At 51.1% G+C, this 23,277-nt stretch overlaps 2 protein-coding genes across 3 annotated transcripts; both read right to left on the minus strand.

Annotated features, from left to right (window-relative positions):
• Positions 1 to 402: 402 nt before the first annotated feature.
• On the minus strand, positions 403 to 8,614 carry BTN1A1 (butyrophilin subfamily 1 member A1). 2 transcript variants are annotated; one of them, XM_053905354.1, is made up of 8 exons: positions 7,397 to 8,614; positions 6,753 to 6,889; positions 6,263 to 6,610; positions 4,559 to 4,840; positions 3,666 to 3,815; positions 3,223 to 3,243; positions 3,102 to 3,128; positions 403 to 2,317 (listed from the first exon to the last, which is right to left on the minus strand). In XM_053905354.1, exons 2-8 carry the CDS (start codon positions 6,829 to 6,831, stop codon positions 1,644 to 1,646), a joined length of 1,581 nt encoding a protein of 526 aa, XP_053761329.1. In that variant the 5' UTR covers positions 6,832 to 6,889; positions 7,397 to 8,614; the 3' UTR covers positions 403 to 1,643. The 2 variants fall into 2 exon arrangements, with proteins under 2 accessions (XP_053761329.1, XP_053761328.1); XM_053905353.1 differs by having other exon boundaries at positions 6,753 to 8,614.
• A 5,392-nt stretch (positions 8,615 to 14,006) lies between these two features.
• On the minus strand, positions 14,007 to 23,124 carry LOC109252557 (endogenous retrovirus group V member 2 Env polyprotein-like). The gene is made up of 2 exons (XM_019425134.2): positions 22,788 to 23,124; positions 14,007 to 16,431 (listed from the first exon to the last, which is right to left on the minus strand). Exon 2 carries the CDS (start codon positions 16,192 to 16,194, stop codon positions 14,875 to 14,877), a length of 1,320 nt encoding a protein of 439 aa, XP_019280679.2. The 5' UTR covers positions 16,195 to 16,431; positions 22,788 to 23,124; the 3' UTR covers positions 14,007 to 14,874.
• Positions 23,125 to 23,277: the final 153 nt, after the last annotated feature.

Below are 23,277 nucleotides of genomic sequence, written 5' to 3' on the forward strand. Positions count from 1 at the left end.
CACCCAAGGTTTTTATTTTTCCAATTACTAGGCCCTACAATTCACAATTTCCCCAATATTTCCTCCTCCCAGAAAAGTACTGTTAAAATTTCAAGAGGTGGCTTCACTCACCGACACCCGTAGTCAGTTACCTCTTCAGCCGTCGATATGGGGCCACCACCCACACAGACGCTGAGGGGAGGCAGCGACTGGCACCCTGGCCTTTCTGTAAGCAGCTAGACCCTCCTGGGACGATAGCCCTTGCGCCCTCGGTGAGCCCACTGCCGTCAGGCCTGCGGGTGAGTCTTGGCTACATAGAACCACGCTGCCGCAGCCGGGCAGCTGCGCTCCCCGGCGGCTTCTTTCCTGTTTCTGTCTCGGTTCCACTTGTTGGGATAAAGAAAGGAAGGTCGCAGATGCCGCTTTCAGCAATCAACAGACTTATTTATTAGGTCAAGACCACGGGCGACACCCATGCTGGAAACTGGAAGAACACAACGGAAGTAGAAGGGGCGAGCCCAGATACACCTGCGGTCCATGGGCGTGACAAGCCCCAAGTATACGGGAAAGCGCAAACACGAGCGGCTGCGGTCAGTCTAGCTGTGTCGAGCGCGATGACACAGCCTCCGGGGACCCCGGGGAGAACGGCACGCAGGAAAGCTGGGCGGGGAGAGTGACCGGTGGCGGGGCGTGGGCATGAGCTGCTTGGGGAGCGGATGGAAGGGGGGTTTGAGGGGGCTGAAGCAGATGTTGGGATGAGGGCTGAGGGGCCCCGAGGCCGACACCGGCTGCTAAAGAGGGGACATCACCGACCAGGGTTTCTAGAAAGGCTCTGAGATGGAGAGATTCTAAGTCAAAAGGAGGAAGAGAGCTGGAAAGTTGTGGGGCCCAGCAAGTGAGGCTGGAATGACTCCAGGTGAGGGGGAAACAGGAGGCCGCAGAGAGGAAAGCAGGATCCGCGTCGTGGCGACGCACACAGCTTGGGTTTTGTCTCCCGTTTTCTCCGGGGTCAGATCTTCTGTCGGGCCCCCAGCCCTGCTCCCTTCATCCCTTCTCCACGCCCCCACACCATTTTTTTCAGATCCCACAGGAGTAGGGCCAGTTCCCTTTACTCTGTAGGACACGTCTTAGAAAATGTGAGAGACAGGCCCTAAAACTCTAGGAGCAGGCCAGGTATTCGTCATTGGCCTATGTTCCCCTCCCTTTCCTCCACTGCGATGTCCCCCCAGGTTCCTTTATGGGACTTCAGCCTCGAATTTTCCCTTCCCAGAACCTTTTGGGTTTCCCGCTTGTGTAAAACCTGTTCCTCTACTCATCCCGATTCTGGACACTGAGACGTTTCTGTCATAACCACATGCCAACCTAACCCCATCTCGATAGCCGAGCTGTCCCTCCCTATAGGATGTGGCCTGGGGGGGAGGGGTAGGAGGACACTAGAAACAGCTTCAGAGTCACGTGCCTGCCCCCTGACTACCAGTACAGAAACAGATTAGGAAGGCCCTACACCCCACGCTCTCTAACAGCAGCAACATAACCTTCCCAAGACCAACTGATCCCTACCCAACAGGAAGAAACAGGGGCTGGGTGAGGTCGGGGGCTGGCGACTCAGAGAGGACCGAGGGGAGGGCTTAGCATAAAGGAGAACGGTTTAGCTGGGAGATTCCTTAAGGTGCCCCTTGGCTGGGCTGGGTAGGGATTAGCTTAGAGTGGAGGGTATCCGTATCCCCAGAGGCAGAGTCCTCCCCCATAGGGGACAGCGGGATCTCCTTAGCAAAGTCCTTGGCATCGACAACTACTGTGACTCTCTCAGGCCCGTCAGTGGGTGGGCAGATGGTCAAGGGCTTTTTACCACAAGACCACAGGCAGAAGAAAGGCCGAAGGGGACCAGAGAAGGAGGCATTGGAGAAAGTATAGATAGGGGCTCCGTTGGCCATATTGTAGAAGGAGACGTCTCCTGATTCATAGTCCAGGAAAATCCCAACCTGGCGGGGGGGCCCTGCCAATGGGAGAGGGGTCCGCTGTGGGGTGAGGGCCCAGTACCCACTCCCATACAACTCCACAGCCCAGAACCCATTCTGAGGAGTCATGGGGTCAAAGCCTTTCTTCACCACATTCTCCCTACACACCCCGACCGCCCAGTCGGCCCTGTCTCCCACCTCCACCTCCCAGAAATGTCGCCCTGACGTGAAGGTCTCACGACCCAACACACAAGGCCAGGAGTCAAATCTCTCCGGTTTCTCGGGCAGTTTCTGGCGTGAATCTTCCAGCCGGACAGATTTTGAATCCTCGTACAAAAAGAGGTGGGGATGGGCGGTGTCTGGATCCAGAGTCACGTCAACTAGAGACGGAGAGAGAGCCGGTCTGAGCATCAGTGAGCATGAGAGGTGACAAGACATAGTCTTTCTTCTCAAAAAAAAAAAATTATATATATACACACATACATATACATATGTATATGTATGTGTGTATATATATATATATATATATATATATGTATGTATGTATATATATGTGCATATATATATATATATATATATAGGGCCGCCTGGGTGGCTCAGTCAGTTGGGCGGCTGACTACAGCTCAGGTCATGATCTCACAGTCTGTGAGTTCGAGCCCCGCGTCGGGCTCTGTGCTGACGGCTCAGAGCCCGGAGCCTGTTTCCAATTCTGTGTCTCCCTCTCTCTCTGCCCCTTCCCTGCTTGCTCTCTGTCTCTGTCTCTCTCTCTCTCAAAAATAATAAACAATAAAAAAATTAAAAATATCTATCTATCTATCTATCTATCTATCTAGACTGTTCTAGACTTTGGTAGGTCTCCTCAGGAGGAGAGGTGTTTGGCCTGTTCTGCCGTCTCTATTTTCCTCTTCCGTCAAAAGCCACAAGGTGATGTGTGAGTTGACTGTCCCCAGGGCCTCAGGGGCGCCTGTTACAGGGGCTTGTCTTCGAAACATCTTCCAAGGGCCCTCTGTGTGCCTCGAGGAAAATGTGAAGCCCGTTTACATCATCTTTCCCCTATCTATCTTCACCACGAAACTGTGTTAGTGTTTTTATGTCCAAGTATTATAGGACTTTGAATCCCTGGGTGATAGAGCCTCAGAGCCCTTGAGAAGCTCAGTCACTCACCTGCATGCAGGGTGGCCTTTTTCTGTTCTGCAATGAAAGAGAACGAGATGGTCATTGATGGGTTTCTAATGAGAGAGGGGACACCTTGTCGGTGAACTAACGACAAGAAGAGAGAACTTACTGAGCTCTTCCAGGAGTTTCTCTGGAAAACAAACAGAAATACCTTAATGACAAAGGAATAAATGGTTCATCTCTACCTGATTACTGAAGCTTTATCAATAAATGAGGAACAAGGATTATGGTTTATTTATTTTATGTTTCTAAGAAATGTGCAGGAAGTTCCTACTGGCTTGGGATCAGATCTTTGATCTTTACTGGGAAACCGAGTTAGGAGCGAGGAGAGTCTGAGGGTGGGTAGTGAGTGCACATCAGGTCTAATATCTCAGTTTGCATTGGTTTTGACTCCTTCTGCCCCCCAGACCTTCATATTGGGGATCAGCGGCTTCAGGTGCCTTATAACGACCCCCCATCTTGACTTCCAGAATTCTAGACCCAAATATCTTCTGAAAGGACTTGGGTCCACCCCCACTCGGAAGCACTCCTGACAAGCGGCCTCTGACTCACCTTTAGAGCTGAATTCATCCTTTCTCTGTCGGGCTCTTTCCCTGTATAGTCTCCAAGTGCCAAATACGGACCCAATTGTAAGAAGTCCCAGGACCATCAAGATGACAGCCACTGCCACCATCCAGGGAGTCAGCCGTGGGAAGAAGGGAGCTGAAACGAAATCCCCAAGAAGGACATTTGTCGTGCGGCCCTGAGCAAGTCTGCCTCTGCTCCCGATGGCAAAGGGGGTTGCAAGAGAGGACGACCTAGACCTCCCCCGTTCCTCCCACGGCAAAAATGAGTCCTTCCAGTGCTGCTCTAAGCTTTTCAGAAAAATTTTGATCTCAGGTAGGGGAGGGCAGTGAGAGAGGAAGGACTAGGATGGGAGCCAAGGGGATGCGGGAAGTAAATAAGGAAGGGGACATGTCACCTCTGTGTGCCACAGAAAGGGACTCAATGACCAAAGAATAAGGAAAGGTCCCTGCCTGAGCCAGAGATGGTCGGGGTGGGGGGGAGGGTGATGAGAAGATCTGCTTTCCTGAGGGCCCTCGAAACCTAGACAGAGCTCTAGCATGGGAGGGGGGAGGCCAAGGGGCAAGGGTGGAAATGGGTTTTCCTGTTACTCAAGGAGAGAACGCTCTGGATTAGGAAGGCCCCCAAGGACAGAGCTTCTGTATCTAAGATATATCTCCTAAAATGGAAAATCTGGGATTTCAATGAGATCCAGGGAGGGTTGATGTGTTCAGAATCCCTATTCTTCTGATGATGTTGGTGGGGCTCCCTCACGTCGGGGATCAGGAGCTTAGGTGGGGAGAAAGTAGACAACTGTGTCATGAGGGCATGGCTTGGGCAGGTGCCCTAGGTGATGTGGCCCTGAAACTGTCACATAGGAACCCAACGCTGATTTCACTGACCTGGTATGGAGATCTCTACTTCCTTCTCCTGGCCCAGAAGGAGGTTCTGGAAATGGCAGGATATATTCTTCACGGAGGTGTCCCTGATGATCACGGAAGCCACCACAGTGAACAGGCCTTCTTCATCAGGGTTCCTAGACTCTGCTGTGGACGGAAACCACTCTCCCTCGGAAGTTCTCCACCGCACCTGGGGCTCTGGGTACCATCCTACGGAGGTACACTCCAGCCGGATCTCTCCACTTTCTTGAACTTCCATATGGATTTGAGGGTCAGAGCCCAGAGCTGCGGAGAGAGAAGCTGGCCTCACTCCTTTAGTGGACGCCCTTCTGGGAACCTTATAACCATAGGGTTACACAGTCTGAGAAAGAAAGGCACACGGAGACTAGGAATGAGAGGGATTCATGTTCTGTTTCATGACACGAGGAAACTGAGGCGTCAGTAAAAGGAACGTTATCAGAGAGGGATCCCATATTGGGATTTAGTGTTTGAAATGTAAGCAGGAGTGTGATGGACAGACATAGGAACACAGTCAGCAGGAACAGCAAGACCAATGGCTTAGAGGCAGGTTAGGGCGCTCCAGAGATGGGGAGAGGGCTTTGTGGTTGGAAGTATTATGAAAAGACTTCGAGGAGGAGAACCAGGAGTGGGTATTTAACAGAGAAGATGTGAACAGAGAAGAAGTGTCCCTGAGGAGAAGGGGGATTGGAGGTTCCCTGCATTAAGATTGTAGCTGACAATTTAAGTTTCCTTTCCGTGTGATACTGATTCAGGAATTTTCTTAAATGGTTTCAACCTCCTTGCCCCAGTGTCCTAACATATATCAACATAAAGCTGTTCTTACCCTTTCTGTTTTCAGCCTAATTATATTCTTACAATTCTACAGAGTATAGAAAAACACCAAGCTGCAGAGGAGAGTCCTTATACACCTGTCCACAGCTCTTAGTTTAAATCCATGTTTCGATTTGTGTGTATATGTGAAAATGGGTATTCTTTTCATGAAAAGGGCTGCCTGCCACTTTCAGGAGATTCTCAAAGATGTCTATCACTTTAAAAGAGTAACAATAACAGTTTCATGTATACACTGTCTCACTTTATTTCATTCTTGCCAAATCTTGTTTGACAGATGCATTGCCCAGTTTTATAGCAGGAAATAAGGCTCAGAAAGAGATTAGTTTGATGGCATTCCAAGTAAGCGGGAAAGTCAGATCCCAACGCATACTTTCCTCCTGAATGCTTACCATTCTCCTTAGTTTGAAATTTGGCTTGAAGCAGAGAAGGGAAACAAAACCCAAAAACTTTTCTAGGTGGATCAACAATGTTAGCGAGCAGCCACCTCTAGGATCCTGGGAAGCCCGTCCCTAGGCACGAATCCACGCGGCAGCCTCAGGTTGCAACGGAAAAGCGCGGCACAGGGTCCCTCACCGGAGTGGTGACAAGCAGACACAACCTGAATGTTGGGGCCTGGGGCTGAATCCAGCATATTCTGGCGCGCTAACTAGAGAGGATGGTGTAGCCTCGCAATCACAACATGGGGCCATCTCTCCAACGCCTTCCCGCTGACCTCCCACCCTCGGCCCGCCAGCCTTTTCCGCCCTAGAAGGGATTTCTCGGGACGACGAACGCGGTGGCTTCCAAAGCAAGGGAGCCGCGGGAAAACGGACGCCGCCCGGAAGTCACCGTTGAGGGTCGAACCCGCGCACTCACCGGCCACCTTCAGGTGCACGCTGGCCTCCCCGTAGCGTCCGTCCTGCCGGAAGAGGCACCGGTACTCGCCGTCGTCCGAGGCCCGGACCTGGTGTATGCGCACGGCGACGCGCCCGGCCGCGATGTCGCCGTCCAGCAGCGTGGCCCTGCCGCGGTACTCGGCCGTCTGCTCGGCCTCCCGCTCGCGGCCGTCCCGGCGCACCAGCAGCGCGGCCGCCACCTTCCCGCGGAACCACCGCAGCTCCATGCGCTCGGCGCTCACGCTCGGGGACAGGCGGCAGGGCAGCTCGGCGTCGTCCCCCAGCGCGGCCAGGACGGGCTCCGCGGGCCCGATCACGTCGAAGGGGGCTGCGCAAACCGGGCGTGCAGGGGGGAGCTGAGGACTCACACGGACGGAGGGCCGTCTGCTCCACCCGGATCCCGGCCGAGGTCGGGGCGTGGGGGGGGGGGGAACCCCAGGGGGCCAGAGACGGAGCCCGGGGGGACCTACCCGAATCGGGCCTGGACAGCTGGAAGAAAGTGAGTACGAGCAGGCACGCGGGGAGGCAGGAGTTTGGAAAAACTGCCATGTCCAGCCTTCCTGGGGCAGCAGGTCACCGGGTGTCCTGCGGGCGTCAGAACTTGCGCCTGGGAGAGGCAGGCCGGGAGATGGATCTTTCGACGCCCTTCTCCGGCCTCCTCCCCACCGCTCTTTCCACGCGGATCCGCCCCGCTCGCCCCCTCCCACCGCAGACTCCCGGTGCGAGCGCACACCGCCCCGTGTGGCCGAGCAGGTGCACAGCCGAACAGGCCCTAAACCCCTAAAAGAATCCTAGGAGAAGGGAATTGGGAGGCATGGTACCCATTAATGGGTTGCGTACCAATGTACCGCTGCTCTAAAAAGCCCCCCCCCCAGTACAGTAATTTGGTATTTGCTTTCAGGAATGATAATAACGATGAAGCGATGGAGGCAGAGATGGAAACCAGGGGACTGAACCGGAGGAGAGAAGAGGAAAGTCGGGGGAAGGGAGGGGAGCTGGAGAGTAAAGGGCAGGGGGTAGAGGGCCCAGGACCCGGGAAAGAGCCAGAGGGAGAGAAAGTGCTCTCTGGGGGGGGGGGGGGGGGGGGGGGACCAGAGCGGGCACAGGCACTGACCTCTGATCTTGGAGGAAGAGGCACCCAGGAGCCTGGTTAGCAAGTGACCAAGCTGGCTGTGGCCCCAGGAGCCAAAGTTAAAGGCGGGGAAGAAGGAAGCGGGAAGTGATCTCAGGAAAGCCTGCCCCCAGCTCCCAGGCCTTGGCTCTGGGGGGTGGGGTGGGGAGGGGAAGTTTTCCAGAGAGATGAAGGGTCCGTGTCTTTGCAGTCTTCAGCTCAAAGACCAGGATACAGAAGGATGGGCTGGACTAAATAAAAGGGGATAGGGCAAAAAGGGAGGGTCAAGACAACACTAAAATGAAACGGAAGGCGTTGGGCTGGTGAATTTCCCCCCTCAAGCCTCACTTCTTTTATCCTGAAGTTGGGGAGGCACTGGGAGCATTAAATGAGATTAAGCCTGTCAAGTATGGTAAGGATTGAGAAGAGGGCAAGTTGTTACTCTGTTGTTTATGTGGGTTGAAAGTTCAAGGGTAGACTGGGAATGCCCGTGTGTGATTCAGTTTTCACTGCCTCAAAGTTGCCTTCCTGCAAGCAATTCGGCCTGCAATTCCTTATTTTGGGGTTAAACCTCTTATTGTCATGAAAAAAAAAATTAAAAACATGGGAAAACATTTTTTTAGTTATTTTTTTAAGATTTTATTTTTAAGTAATCTCTACACCCAGTGTGGGACTCAAACTTACAACCCCAAGATCAAGGCTCTCCTGCTCCACTGACTGAGCCAGGCAGGCACCTCTGGAAAACACTTTTACAAAGCAGAAATCACTCATAATGTCACCAACCAATGACAGCCTCTGTTCACATTCTGGCAGAATTGAAATGCTTTTGCATAATCAGAAACATTATTTATACTTACATAATATCATATTGTAGGTTCCTGTCATAACCCAAGATTGTGGGACATCTTAGTGGTTTATTTTTTTAATCTACTGTAAATAGTGCGCTTTATAAATACATAAATCTTTGTCCAATCTTGATACTTCCTGACAAACTTTCTGATAAATTCCCAGAAAGATAGTCATCGGGTCTAGGAGTTGAATTATGAGCATATTGCCAAAGTTAAACCTATCACACTGTTAATGGAATGAGCCTCTCACCTAATTCCTGCCAACACTGAGAACAATTATTCCCTAGTCATCACTAATGGGATGGTGAAAATGGATCAAATTATTATTTTACTAGACATTTATAGGACAGCGAGGCTGATCACTTTCATATTAACTATTAATATACTCTGGAAGAGATTTTTCCAGGCAAATTGGCCCCCCCCCCCAGACATTCTGATGCTGTTTCCTATTCTTCCGTATGAATTTTTTATAAATTAAAGCTGTCCAACCCTGTATTATATTTGTGGCTCATATCCTTCACCACCCCAGTTTGTACTTTGCCTTTATTTCAGGTTATGATTAAGACCAACAAAAGAGGGGCACCTGGGTGGCTCGGTGGGTTGAGCCTCTGACTTTGGCTGAGGTCATGATCTCAGGGTTCATGAGCCAGACCCGACCGGCAGACCCAAATCGGGCTTGAAGCTGTGAGCGCGGAGCCCGCTTCCAATCCTTTGTCCCCGGCCTCTCTGCCCCTCCCCCACCTACAGGCTATCTCAAAAATAAACATTAAAAAGAAAAAAACGACCAACAAGAAGTATTGCTCCGGTTGACTTACAAGACTGCTAGAATGGCTTTTACCAAATGAAATCTGATCATGTCATTGTCACTTCTTGCTTCAAAACCCCTACATGTCTCCTTAGTGGCCCCAGCACCAAATTCAGACACTTAATCTGGTCAAGAAAATGTAGGATCTAGTTGTCTCCCTGATTCCTCCTCTCGGCCTCTTCTCCCTCCCCTCCGATGGCCTATCCACCTCTCGAAGAATTTGGAAGATGGGGTAACCTCAGCCCACAGCACCTTTCCAGGCCTCCAGGTTCCGGTGCTGTCTCCCCTCTTCCTACAGCATCTGCAGGACAAAGTCCTGCTCCTCCCTCAGAAGCTCATTTAAGGGCAACTTCTTCAGAAGCAAGCAGGTGCACCCTCTCTTCTAGAGCTGCTCCTTCGTTCCCTGGGCCGGACCTCACTGTGGTCCCAGCCGAGCACCCTAACCAGAGGGGCTTCAGGAAGGAGCTCCCAGCGCTGCCCAACTCAAGTGAGAAATACTCTTAAAGTCTTGGGTCTTACCCATAAGTTTGGGGTAAATCACATCATTTTACTTCATTATATACGAGATTTGTTTAAATATGACTCTGGATAACCTAGGCCCCCTCCAAGCAAAACCGAGTCTCCAGGACATGGGCCTGGTTTATCCTGTGACACAGGAAACTTCCTGGTCCTCTCTGCTGGCACACACCTGACCTGAGTCCTACTTTGACAGGCACATGTTTATTTTTGTCTTTTGTTTCCAAGTCTACCTCCTCTCTTAAACTGAGCTCCCCTTCAAGTTCTTACTCTCTGACTTCTCATCAGCACAAAAGCCAAAATAGAATTTGCAGCTGAAATCAAACTAACTGGTCCTTGGCCTTCCTCGTTTGAAATGCTCCTGTCTCATTCTCAACTCCCCTTTGTGTTTAACTTCTGAAAAATATCATCTATAATGGGTTTCCTCTCCTCAACACGCTATGACTAGACTCCTGACCCCTGCTCTACGTTGTCAAAAAAATCTCACAGGGAATTTTGGGGGGGAAAGAAAAAAAGAAGAGCTTTTTCCTGCACCCAAGGGAGCTACACGGAACAAGGAAGGGGCCAGGGAGATAGAAAGCAATGGTATCTAGAACTCAAGCTATGTGGCAGCCCCAGTTTTGACAGGGTAACATCTGAGTCACTTCTACATACAGGAACACCTTGGGTCATCCCAGGCAGGATGTCTGAGTCAAGGCTCACTCCGGGAACAGAGATGCTAGGCGCCCCTGTCTCTCCAGGCTCGCATTGTTCGTGAGGTGCCTGAACCATGCGGGGCTGCTATGGGGAAGGTCCTGCCACGCCCAGGGCCACTGGAGACCCGAAACAGACTTTTCCCTCTGAGACGCAAAGATCGTTTGGGCCGAGGCATGTGCCCCGCTCCCTATGGAGTGAATCTCATGGCCAAAGGTCAGGACTTATCTCTTCGGCCCTTTCCCACCACTGTTCAGATCTCCCAGTGTCCTAGACTAGTCAGAGCCAGGGATTACGCTCATCCTCGTTCTACGTGACCTTCACCAGCACTTGACTGAGGCAACCACTTGCCCCTTCTGTCTCTCTTTTACGTTTATTTATTTATTGTCTTAAGTAAGCTCTACATCCAGCATGGAACTCAAACTCCCAGCCCCGGGATTAAGAGTCGCATGCTCTTCTTACTGAGCCAGCCAGGTGTCCTGCTTCTCTTTCTAAAATTAGTTTATTTTTCATTTTTTAGAGGAGCAGTGAGCGGGCGAGAGGGGCAAGGAGAGAATCTCAAGCAGGCCCCATGCTCAGCACGCAGCCCGACGAGAGGCTTGAGCCCATGACCCCGGGATCATGACCTGGGAGTCAGAGTAAAGCAGGTTTCCCTCAACAACATGGACGGGCATCATCCAATCATTGAGGGCTGAGTAGAACAAAGACGGAGGCAGCGTGTTTGCTCTCTGCTTGAGCTGGGATGTCCAGCTGTCCCTTCCCTCAGACGCTGGCTCCCTGGTTCTCAGACCTTGGGGTTTGGAGCACTTTTCCAGGGGCTCCAGCTTGTGGGGGGCAGAACCTGAGGCTTCTCTGCCTCCACAGTCACATGAACTGGTCCCTCGTAACACATCTTTTTCTAGATGTCTGTATCTACGCTGTTGGGTCTGCTTCTCTGGAGAACCCTGATACAGTTCTTTTACATCACCACTACAGATAGGTCACTTTTCTTCACTCTTTCCAACTCCATGGTTATGTAGCTGTAATCTTATGGAAGGGCCAACACAGTTAGAAGCAAAGAGTCCCAGAGAAATGAAGATCCGCTGATGTGCGTATCATTGCGCTTTGCGTTCTGCAGTAACAGGGAGGTTTTATGGTTTTATAAGAGATGCAAAGCCTTATTGATGGAACCGTGTGGGAGAACCCCACAATTCTCCAAGCTCTTGTAGGAATTTCTTTGGAAAATAAACAGAACTAAAGCAACTGGGATTTGAGTTAAGACGTGGGAAGGAGGAGGGAATGTGCTTGAGAATCATACAATGGAGTGACTGTTCCCTTCTGTGAAAACTTGATTACCGAAAAACTATCAATACATCACAAACAAGGAATGCTTTTTGTTGCAGTTTATGTTCTTAGAAATCTGCAGGAAGTTCCTTTTGGCTTCACTTGCTAAGAGAGGTTGCTGTATCTAGGGAACTTAAGTGAAAGTCTGCAGCCAAGTTTGGGATGGATGGGTAGGAGGGCTGGGAGACCGATAGGGGCTCCTCCCTGTCTGTGGCCACGCTGGAGCCCAGCAGCCAAGGCGGACCTGTGGCCAAACCCAGTTAAATTTGATGGTACCTGTTACCGCAGCACAGATCTCACATACTGTGGGGAGGCTGGGAGCTGGGGTGTCTCAGTGAGAGGGGTGGGAGGGATTTATAGGATTTCAGTTTGTGGTGGGGGTTTGGGAGAGGGTCAGTCAAAGAGGGAAGGGTTGCTCTGGATGAATGCCGCTGGAAATCGGGGGGACTGGTGGCAGCACTGAATATTCTGATGTTTATTAGGACATGGAGGAACAGAGTGGGCTGAAACTATAATGGGTAAAGAAGCGGTTAGCTGAGACGGGGATGTGTGGTCGTTCTTGTGGTTTGCCTGTGGTGTTGCATTTGTGTCTGCATGCCGAACATGATTACACAGGGGACTTGTCTCACTCCGTCACAATCCCAGAGTGGTCTTGTCCGTTCTGGGAAGCAGCTGTCACACCTGATTTTGCTTTCTCAGAGCCCACATTCTCCTTCAGATCTAAAGGTATTTGGGGTTTTATTTATTTATGTATTATTTAATACATTTGGGGTTTTATAACCTTTAGAATCCCTTCCCATGTTACATATGTATTTTGAGAGAGAGAGAGAGAGAGAGAGTGAGCAGAGGAGAGGCAGACAGAGAGGGAGACAGAATCCCAAGCAGGCTCTGTGCACAGAGCCCAACGCAGGGCGCGAACCCACGAACCACAAGACCATGACCTGAGCCGAAATCAACAGCCCGACATTTAACCTTAACCGACCGAGCCACCCAGGCACCCCCCTCCCTCCCAATTAAAAAAAAGTTTCTTTATCTATTTAAGTAACTGCTATACCGAATGTGGGGCTCAAACTCACAACCCCAAGAACAAGAGTCACCTGCTGCTCTAGCTGAGCTCCCCAGGGACCCTGAATCCCTTCCAATTTTGAAAAGCCTAGAATCATAGTTCTAGACTCTAGACGGGGATGACTTTTGACTAGAAGTCATCTTAAAGGGTTATGGAATTCAAGCATGTCTAAGGTTTAAATGCCCACAAGGCACGAACACCCTGCGGAGCAGCCTCATCTGGTGAAATATACAGGAATCAACCTCAGCCTTCCCCTCTGGGTGCCTCCCACGCCATTTCATTTCCAAAATAATATTCCCCAAATGAGAAGTCTCAGGCATGTGATGACCACTGAGCAGAGAATCAGTTTTAGATGTAAGGGAGGAAAAAAAAAAAGGCCCTAGACATTTTAATGATGAAAAGTAGAATAGGCCACGCAAAATACACCATTTTGTCACAGAAATTATTTTGAGCTGAAGGCAATCTAGAAGGGGCCAACAAAGATTTCAGTAGAATTTTAGTCCTGAACACTGTGGGGGAAAATGCATTTTCTTCAGAATTACCCATTATGTGCATTTAAATTCTGCCAGGAAAAAAAAAAAACCAAACTATTTTGTTTTAAACTACTTTTTGTATTTAGTAGCTTTTTGTATAAATTAAACAAAAGGTTTTTGAGTCAGGAAAAAAAAAAAAGGCAGCCAACACAGGAAAAGTTCTTTACTTTCCCCGTTTTGCCTAAAGGCAAGATATAAATTATTTTACCGGAGACTGACATTTACCAGCCCAGAGAGGAACCAGGAGAATCTGCAAACCTCCATTACTTTCCTCCCTTATTAGTACCTTCCCAGCTTGTTGGCCTTGGGGCCTAAAATTGTTTTCCTTTGTCCTATCACCTCTGCAAATGTACTCTCCTTTATTGAAGATGGAAAATAAGTTGGAATTCTAAGTTACCATCGTGAGTTTGTTTTCATTTAGGTTTCCCTTGTGATGTGCACTGGGTGCGTGAACTGTTTTTCTCTTGCTAGTGTTTTCGTTAAGAGTCCTAGCCAAAAACCTAAGACGGGAAGAGGTAAAGTTTTGCCTCCCCTACAATGATATAGAGAGAAAGGGCAGGTATCACTCTGGCAATATTGATGATCTTAATTAAATAAGTTACCTAGGAAATAGTGCAAGGACACTCACACCCTCCTCCGTCCCGCTGAAAGCAGGTAGCAAATCTCCCTTATGAAAAATACCCTCCCTAACAAGTAAACAAGTAAAAAGACATCCACATCACCAGGGACCGGGACTTGAGAAAGCCAAGAAAGAGGAACCGGCGGGACTGTTCTGGACCCCAGGGTTCTTTAGCCCTCCGCCAAAACAGAAATTGACACGAGGCCAAGAAAAGGTTCAAGCAGCGTTTATTGGGGGCCTATGCTCCAGACCAGAGAGACGGCGGCGGAACAAACGTCCCAGCCGGCTCCCGGAACAAAGGCCGGCAAAGCCCGCAAGGGGGCTGAAGCGGCGAAGGAGGGACATCTCAGCAGGTGGAGGTGGAGACAAAGGAGGTTGGGGCGCAGGCGCAGTGGACAGAACATGCTTCCGCAGCAGGTGTCTTATTAGCATGTTAAGTATCCACCCACGGCCGGGATTATTGGTATTCTAACGACGAAAAAAGTAGGTGAGGGTCCGTGCTGGGGTCCATCTTGGCACAGGCTTGGTTTAGTTTGGTTTCTTCATTTGAGTTCTTTCTGGAAAACATCCTGCCCCCGCATCCCTATGAGATATAATGCTCAAAAGCATGTAGCTCTCAGGCTTTTCTCCTAAGGTAACAAAAGCACAGAGCAATGGGCACTGTGGTTAGGGCGGGGAGGGGGGGAGGTCCCAGACACAGCCCCTGGTCTACCTCACCCCTCCCCACCTCCACCGGAGTGATTTTACCCTCCTTATTCCTAAGGAGGAGGGGCCGAAGGTCTCATCTTCTGAAACTGCTTCTTGCTGAGCGGGGCGTCGTCCCTGTCCTACCAGGAGGAGTAAAACTCTCCCGCTGACTGCTCTAACGACCTGTAAGGACCTTGTTCCTCTTGGGGCTGGATAGGTGGGGCCCTTGTGCCACTATCTGTTTGACAAGAAACTGCCGTCCTCTAGAAGACTCAAACTTAACCAAAAGATTAAGGAGGTAGGGTCTGAATAGTAACAGAAGAATTTTTCACCACAAGAGGGCCCAGGAAAGAACGGAATCAGGCAATGTTAGGCATATAACCTCTGAGTCCTATATAGTTTGGGCATTGGGGCTCTTGAACCCATGCAGCGATCTGGCTTGTCTGTAAATCTCCTGGGTATTTAGTTCGACCTCCCCAGAGGCGTTGATGTACGTACAGCACGTGTCGTTGACTACCGCACAGACACCCCCTTGTGTGGCCAGAAGATAATCTACAGCTAACCTATTGTCAAGGGAATCTAGGGACTCCTGGAGGCCCTCTGAGGTGTCGCCAGCGCTTGAGGCCAGGTTTTCGATGACCTGGGTAAGGCTTTTTAAGGTCGTCTCATGATAGGCAATCCTCTCCCGGGGGGCAGCGGGTCCCGTGGCTTCTCCAGCTGCCGCCAAGATAAGCCCGAGTGCTCTCTTACGTCTGCCTTGAGAGGTGACGTTATATACAGTGGCGCCTAATCCTTCTGGGCCCAGTCGTCCCACAGTGCATTGTCCCCGGAAGTGGACATTATCTAAACACGCGTAGGCCACTGCCCGAAGAGGCCAGGAGAAGGAGGAATCGGGGCTCCCTTCATAGGGCAGTTTATTTTGTGGCGGCCCACAGAGGAACAGATATCCAGGGGGGGCACAGGCCCGGCGGGCTGAAGAGGAATTAAACCAACTTCGTAAAAGGGGACCCCACTTAGGTGTGCTCTTGCACCTGGGGGACAGGGGCCCTCCGTCCATCGGCCCCCCACCTAGCTCTGCGTCCTCCTCTATTCCCTCGTGGCTATCGAAGGCAGATGGGGTCTGATAGGTGAGCCTCCAGGAAGGGGTTGCTGTTCCTTTCCAGTGAGTACAGGAGAAGTTAGGTTGGTCGCCCGGGGGAAGCAGAGAGGAGTCCACACACCAGTGAGTCTGGTTGGGGACACACGAAGAGCTTGCAATGGAAAAGGACATGGGATAAATGGAGGGCGAGCTGCCCGCACTGGTAAGGCAGGTGTTGGTCTCGCAGGGGCAACAGGGCCGCCCCTGTTCTTTACAGAGAAGAGGGCGCTTAACCTGGAGCCCAGTTTGGTTCCAAGTGTCTGTAAGGGTCACACACGCCATATCCTCGTGCTCCTTGAGTTCCGCCACCAGGAGTGGTGTGCTCCTAATGGGTCCGGAAGTCAAAGTGAGAGGCACATCCTCGTTTGTAGGTACGAACTGGAGCTTAGGAACCCCATCCCGTGGGCCGGGATGGCAGATCCAACAGTTAGAGAGATTATTTCCCGAGGCCACGATGCTGGAGAAGTTGACGATTGAATTTTCTCCCCAGGTTTCCCTCCCTTTGTTATTTCCTTCCCAACTCATCCCCAGGGGAAGGGCCAAGAGAAGGGCCCACATTATGCAACCCATCATTGGTTCTCGTCTTCTAGACCCAGCAGGGGCAGAACAGGTGTTTGCCAGAGTGGAGTGCCGCAAAATGTACCCGCAGAGAAGAAAAAGGAAAACAGAGGCAACAAAAAGAAATGTCAGCAAACCAATCCACCAAGATAGAATCACTTATCTGACTCTGAGGCTCGCTTCTTGAACCAAGTATCTGAGGTCTCCCACAGGCTCACGTGAGGAAGAAGGTTCCAGGCCTTCCAGGCGTTTCTGAGGAGGTCCAGGAGAAAAAGATTTTAGCCTGGAAAGATGTCCCCAGCTAGGGATTCCTTGCAGCTTAACTGCCACTGGAGTGACTAAAAATCACCTGGTAAGGACCTTGCCACTTGGGGAGCAGCTGATTTTTTTCTGGGGAGCTCTCCTTACAACTTGGAAGGAAGGCCTGACCCCCTGGATTAATCTGCAGAGGTGAGGGCTCTTCTAAATCACCTCTAGGGGTGCCGGCAGCCTATGATTAGCAGAAGCCCAACTGGCTTTTCGCACTCAGCCCAAAGCACTCAAAGGCCACAAGTTCTGGCTTATCTTCCCGCGTGGTGGAATACGGGCTGGAAGGAGGGTCTCCCATGTCATTTCTCTGGAAGAAGGGTCGCTCCTGTCATTTCACATGCGCTGAGTCCTAGGGGCGGTGGGAATCCTGAGTGGTGTGAGAGGAAGCAATTTGACCCGAGGCTCTTCAGTTTCTTGACAGAGTTTTGCTCGCATCTTTTTAAGGGTCTGATTCATCTTTTCTACCTTCCCTGAGGAATGGGGGTGCCAGGGAGCATGTCATCTATAACTTATTCCCAGGGCTGCTGAAAGGCTCTGGGTGACATGAGCCATAAAAGAAGGCCCGTTACCACTTTGGAGAGACTTGGGAATTCCCTTTTAGGAGGGATTTACAGACCTCAGTCGCCTTCCCAGACCCGGGTGGGAAGGCGTATACCCATTCAGGAAAAATACCAACAAACACGAGGTGAGATCGGTAGCCTGCTTGTGATGGCACCTGGCTAGAATCCACTTGCCAATCTTCCCCGGGAAATGCCCCCTGGTCTTGGACCGGCATGAGAAGTGGGGATAGATTGGACGGCTCTGTGGTTGATTTTGGGTGCAGAAGTCACAGGCAAGGGTAACTTGGTTTTATTGTCTAAGTCCCTGACCTAGAAAGACCTTTTGCACCAAGTCCCATTGGACATCTCTGCCATAATGGGTGGCGTGCATCATGTCGATGTTTGAGCTTTTCTCGTCGGGCTTCCGGAATGAGAATTTTGTTCTCTCTCATAAGCTACCAGCACTTTATTCTGTATATCCCCGTCTCTCTGTGTCCTCCCATGCCAGCAGGGAGCATTGAGGGTGGCCGGGGAACTCAGAGGAGCCAACTATCAAGGTGGTAATTTGATCTGGTTTTTGTGCTCCACGGACTGTGAACAGCTGATCGGTCAGCCTTACTATTATTTTCTTTGCTTACAGAGGTCCCATCTTTCTGACAACTTTCCCAATGGACTACAGCCACCTAAACGAGAAGCTGTACTGCCTCTACAAGAGTGAAGATTGGGTCCTTACGTTTTATTGGTGAATTCTTGCTGTTAACATTTTCCTGTCTTTCTGGACGACCGTAAGGGCATGTAGTACATGGAACCCATATTTTGAATCAGTGTAGAGATTTCACCTTTTTCCTTCCCCCAACTGCAAGGTCCTAATTAGGGCTATCAGTTCAACCTTTTGGGTGGATGAAGTCTTGAGGTGAGCTCTAGCCTCAATGACCCTACTTAGGTTCACGATCACGTAGCCTGCCTTCCAGATGCCTCTCTTCACAAGTGTCCCGTCCGTAAATGACACCATATCCAGATTGTCAAGGGGTTTGTCTTGAAGGTCAGGTCTGCTAGAAGTCTGTTCTACTGTCTCCATACTGATGTTGGAGACCCTTAACCTCCAGGGTGAAGCAGGGTGCAGTCCAGTGGACCTTTAAAATATCTGGGGAATCTGGCAAGAGGGCCTGATACTTAGTTAGCCTTCCTCCAGTCAGCCAGTGGTGCCCTCTAGTTTCTAACATGGTCTGAACCCGACAGGGAGTTAGGCTGACCCGGGGTAAGCTTACTGGCCTCGCTAAGAGAGATGTGGCCATCACTGCTGGGCCGTCCTTGTGCAACTGGGTCTAGTTATTTTGAAAAGTACTCTCTGATCAGGGTCCAGCTCTTGAGTTAGGACCCCCAAAGCCTGCCTCTCATGGGTAGATGAGGTAAAATGTTTATCCAAATAGGGGAACTCCAGTGTAGGGGCCCCATCCAGCTCCATTTTCAAGGCTTTAAAAGCCCCCCAACACAGTCTATTGTAGGGGTTCCCTTTTCTCCCCCTTCAAGGCCTCATATAGGGGCTTTGCATCAGGGCCGTAACTGGGGAACCAGATACAAGAGAACTCTCTCATGTCAAGAAAGCCACGGGGTTGCTTTCTAGTTGGCAGTGTGGGCAGGCGCCGCTGGTCCTCTTGGGATCTGTGGCCAGGACATGGGTGCCTGGAGATAGGATGAAGCCCAGATATTGGTCCTGTTGTTGTGATATGTGAGCCTTTGATGGGGGAGACCCTATATCCTCTGTTAGCTAGAAAACGTAAGGTTTTTGCAGTATTATAGTCCGAGGACTGCTTAGTCAAACTGGCTATTAACAAATCACCATGTTGTAAGAGGATCCCCTCTCTCAATTTTAATTCTTGTAACTCTTTTGCCACTATATTTCCAAATAGATTGGTGGGAGGTGTCTCTAAGGCCCCAGGGAAGCACCACCCAGGTGTGCTGGGTAGTGTCTTGAGTATCAGGGGTTTTCCATTCGAAGGCAAGTAAATAGTGGCTCTCCTCATAAAGGGATGTGCAGAAAAAGGCACCCTTCAGGTCCAGGATGGTAAAAAATTTAGCATCGCCTGGACCCTGGGTAAGCGGAGTATATGGGTTGGGTACTACCAGGTGTATGAGAACAGCTTTATTTATGGCCCTCAAATCCTGTACAAAGCAATATTCTCCACTGGGCTTCCTCACTGGGAGGACTGGGGTATTACATGGGGATTGACAAGGCTTGATCCATCCATACTTGAGAAATTTTGAAAGTATCAGCTGGATTCCTCCTAAAGATTTACTTTTTACGGGAAACTATTTTTTCTAGACACCCTGCACTAGGTTTTACCTTTCCCTGAATGGGGGAGACTTTTTTTTTTGTTTTTTTTTTGCCTCCCCTGGGACATGAGTCTACTTGGTTGTTTGTCCTCGGAGTATCTGCGGCTCAAGCCTGGGACCATCCAGTAGTGCCCACGGATGAAATCCCAGTTTCTGGTCTATCTCCATTTTAATATCACCCTTTTCAAGGTAAAGAGTGGCTCCAGAATGGTTTTGTAGATCTCTTCCCAGCGGCAGGGCAGAGCAGAGCATTCCGGGACCTACAGAAAGGAATGCGTAGAACAGTTGATCTGGCTTCACAGGCGAGGGGGAAAGTAAACGGTCTCATCTTTGGCCACATCTCTCCCAGTTACCACATGTCATGCTTGGGGAAGGGCCCACAGGTTGGGTCAGGACAGAGCAGGCGGCTCCAGTATCTACACGGAATTTAGTTTTCCTACCTGCCACGTCAAGGGTGACCGAGGTTCCGCTAGTACAATGGTAAGGGGTCAGGTGGGTGCTGGGGCGGGCAGCTCCTGGGGCCTCTTTGTGGTTGCACGGCCCCTCTTCCGAGAGACTGGCCGGGGGTGGGAGTCCGTGTGTGCCCTTCGCTCTCTGGGGCGGGCAGGCTCAGGTCCCCCCGCCTTCCTGCCTGCATTATGCACACTTGTTCCGATGGTTCTGGCTACGGCCTTCTGGGCCTCCTGGGGTCACCCTGAGCAGGGCAGCCAGAACCTGTGCCTGTTTTGCTACCCTTGTCTTTACTGGCCTCCTCTGCGCTGTCTCAGTTATTAAAAACTTTGAAGGCCTCCTCCACCAAAGGTGACAGCAGGGACTGAGAACCTGCCTCTGACGTCCGTAGCTTCCCCCTAAGATCAGAGGCAGGCTGGGCGATAAAGCACACAGTCAGTAAAGACCTCCCCGTGGTGACTCTGGGTCTCCATTTGGGCGTCTGCAGAAGGCATCCATCAGTGGTTTAGAAAGACAGCTGGATTCTCCTCCTTTTTGCCGAGTTATTTCCCTCCCTTTGTCATAATTAGCTGGTTTGGCTAGGCACTTCGTCATCCCTTCAGACAGGCAGGTAATAAAGTGCCTCTGCATCCTGGGGGTTGTGCCCTCCTGATCCTACTGTGGGTCCCAAGCAGGGACAGCATTTCATCCGGCCCCAAGCACTCCATCCCCTGGATTGGCAGACCCTAAGACCCCAGGCTGTCAGCATAATCCCCAGCCTTCCTAAGGATCTGTCTTCCTCATCTAGGGTGCAACAGTAAGGCCTGGGATGACATCTCATCAGGTGTTTGTTTGTTTGTTTGTTTGTTTTGGAAAAATGACCCAACTGTTCTTTACACAGAACCAGGTCTGTAAGCAAGACAGGAAACTCTGGTAATCCCTTCCTCGGGTATGTCCTTTCCCTAAGGGGAAACAGATCTAGTTGGGGCCTATGGTGGGTGGGTGGGCACTATGGGTGCTAGTGGGACTTACTTCAGAGGAGGGAGGAGGATGCAGGGGCAGGGAAGCTCCTTATGAATAAGGAGGTGGGGAGACCTTGGAGGAAGGAAGGGAAATTGTTGGGGTCAAAGTCGCAGAGGTAGAGGGGGTTTGGGATGGGACTCCTGCAAAGGAGTACTAGGTCCCACTTGACTAGAACAGGGGATTGTCTAAAATGTCTGGTTTTGGGGTGCCTGAGTGGCTCAGCGGGTTAAGCGTCCGACTCTTGACTTCGACTGAGGACATGATCTCATGGTTCGTGAGTTCGAGGCCCACATTGGGCTCTCTGCTGACTTTGCAGAGCCTGCTTAGGATTCTGTCTTCCTCACACTCTGCCCCTCCCCTGCTCGCTCTCTCTCTCAAATAAATAAATATAAATTTAAATAGATAAGCAAATAAATAAAATGTCTGGTTTCAACCCAGCAGTGAGAGGGGTGCCGGTGGTAACGATCTGAGGCCACAGAGACTCTGCAAGAATTCCTTAATTTGGGGTCTTGGTGTCTCTCCCTACTTCTGAGATCTTTTGCAAAACAAATCCAACTGCAAGATAGTATTAAAATTTAAATTTGAGCATACAAATTTAATGGTCCATTTTGGAGCCACTGTTCCTGGTTCTTGTTCGCCTAAGATATTGGGGCCAAACAGTGCCATGCAAAAAAAAAAAAAAAATTTTTTTTGTTTTCCTTTTCTTCAAACCATCCAATTTAAACTGATCCCAATTATTTATTTATTTATTTTTAATGTTTACTTATTTTTGAGAGAGAGAAAGAGTGCAAGCGGAGGAGGGGCAGAGAGAGAGGGAGACACAGAATCTGAAGCAGGCTCCAGGCTCCGAGCTGTCAGCACAGAGCCGGATGTGGGGCTCGAGCTCACAAACTGTGAGATCATGACCTGAGCCCAAGTCGGATGCCCAACCGACTAAGCCACCCAGGCGCCCCTGATCCCAATTATTTAAAAAAATCCTAGAAGGGAGTCCTTTGTCCCATTTAAGGTGTTGCACGTGTTGGGAAGTTGGATGGGCCTGGTGACTTATAAAAAAAGAAAAAAGGTGAAAGCTGACTAGCAGATAGAATCACACTGTGTGATTCTGTATGATTCTGTGTGATTCTGTGTGAAGCCTGGGTGATTCTGGGTGAAGTCTGTGTGATTCTGTGTGAATGGACCTCTCCTTGTCCCAGCTGGGCCATCGGTAGAAGCAGGCCAGTACGACCAGAGAAGCTTGATTTCTTAAAACAGGCGGCTCCCCGGTACACAAAAAGATTAACCCTGAGGCCCCCCGAATCCGGACCAAGGTCTGGATTTCTTCAACCTGACACTGGAACGAAGTCTGACTCACCAGGAATTCTCCTTCCCTCTTAATAAGATAAGGTACCAGATGATTCACAAGACAAACAAAAAGGAGAAAGACAAGATGGTCAGGGTCAAGCCAAGACTGACTTAAGAAGTTAACACTTACACAAAGACAACACAGAGTGAGTTCTCAGGGCCACAGCCCACATTCCGAGAGACAACAGGTAAAGAACACAGATCTGACCCCAAAGAAAATCACAAGAGAGTCTGGAAGTAATTCCAGCTTTCAAACACACCCAGGAAACTGAGACCGGCCACAAGGAAAGCCAGCGGAGAGGATACCCAGGCCGGGCTCAACCCACCAGAGGCCCTCCAGTGAGCCTGCAGGGGATCACCACTGGGGGTTAGAGTCAGGGGACAGGGGACAGGGGACACTCAGGCTGAACCCACCAGAGAGCTCCCAGTGACCCTGCAGGGGACCAACGCCGGGGAGGTCAGAGTCGGGGGACCGGGGACACCCGGCCCCGGAACGCCGGCCCAGACCAACCTTGCTCCGTCCGAGAAATTCAAACTACAGTGACAGTGACAGAGGGAGACGGGCAAAACCCGCAGCCGCAGGCGCGGCCTGAGACGAGGGGCAGAGTCCCGGCGGCGGGAGGCACGACTTACCGCCGCGGGGACGCGGGACTCCAGCTCCGAGCCGCTGGTGAGTCGCACGGCAGGGGGGGCTCCCTCCGCGGTCCGCAGGCTCCGGGTCCTCGGGCCGTCACCGGGGCTCCCTCTCGGGGTCCCTGCGTGGTCGCCAAAGTACGATCCCGACCCCACGGCTCTTTGGCTCTCGGCGCAAACAGAAATCGACATGAGGCCGAGAGAGGCGTTTCCCGGGGCTTATCCTCCGGCACCAGCGCGGCGCCAGGCGCAGAAGTCCCCGCCGGCCCCCGGCACCGACCCGCGGTTGGCAAAGCGGCTGAGGCGGGAAAGACGGAACACCGCGCTTGCGGGGCGGGGAGAAGCTGGCGCGCAGGCGCACTGGGCAGCACGCGCCACCACCTGCCCCGCCTGTCTCATTAGCATGTTAGGTCTCCACCCCTGGCGACATTTGCGTATTCTAATGAGGAGGGAGCAGGTGAAGGGTCGGCGCCGGGGTCCACCTGGGCGC

The sequence above is a fragment of the Panthera pardus genome, unplaced genomic scaffold, assembly GCF_024362965.1.
Source record: "Panthera pardus isolate Hobbes unplaced genomic scaffold, ASM2436296v1 HiC_scaffold_17, whole genome shotgun sequence".
NCBI lineage: Eukaryota > Metazoa > Chordata > Mammalia > Carnivora > Felidae > Panthera > Panthera pardus.

Bases quoted from the DNA above. Each gene is read 5' to 3' on its own strand.
- BTN1A1 (XM_053905354.1), bottom strand. From the start codon at position 6,831: ATGGCAGTTTTTCCAAACTCCTGCCTCCCCGCGTGCCTGCTCGTACTC. The intron at 3,244-3,665 runs GTGAGTCAGAGG...TTTGTTTTCCAG, and splicing joins GGATGAATTCAGCTCTAAAG to AGAAACTCCTGGAAGAGCTC. The intron at 2,318-3,101 runs GTGAGTGACTGA...CTCCGTCTCTAG, and splicing joins AAAGGCCACCCTGCATGCAG to TTGACGTGACTCTGGATCCA.
- LOC109252557 (XM_019425134.2), bottom strand. From the start codon at position 16,194: ATGATGGGTTGCATAATGTGGGCCCTTCTCTTGGCCCTTCCCCTGGGG.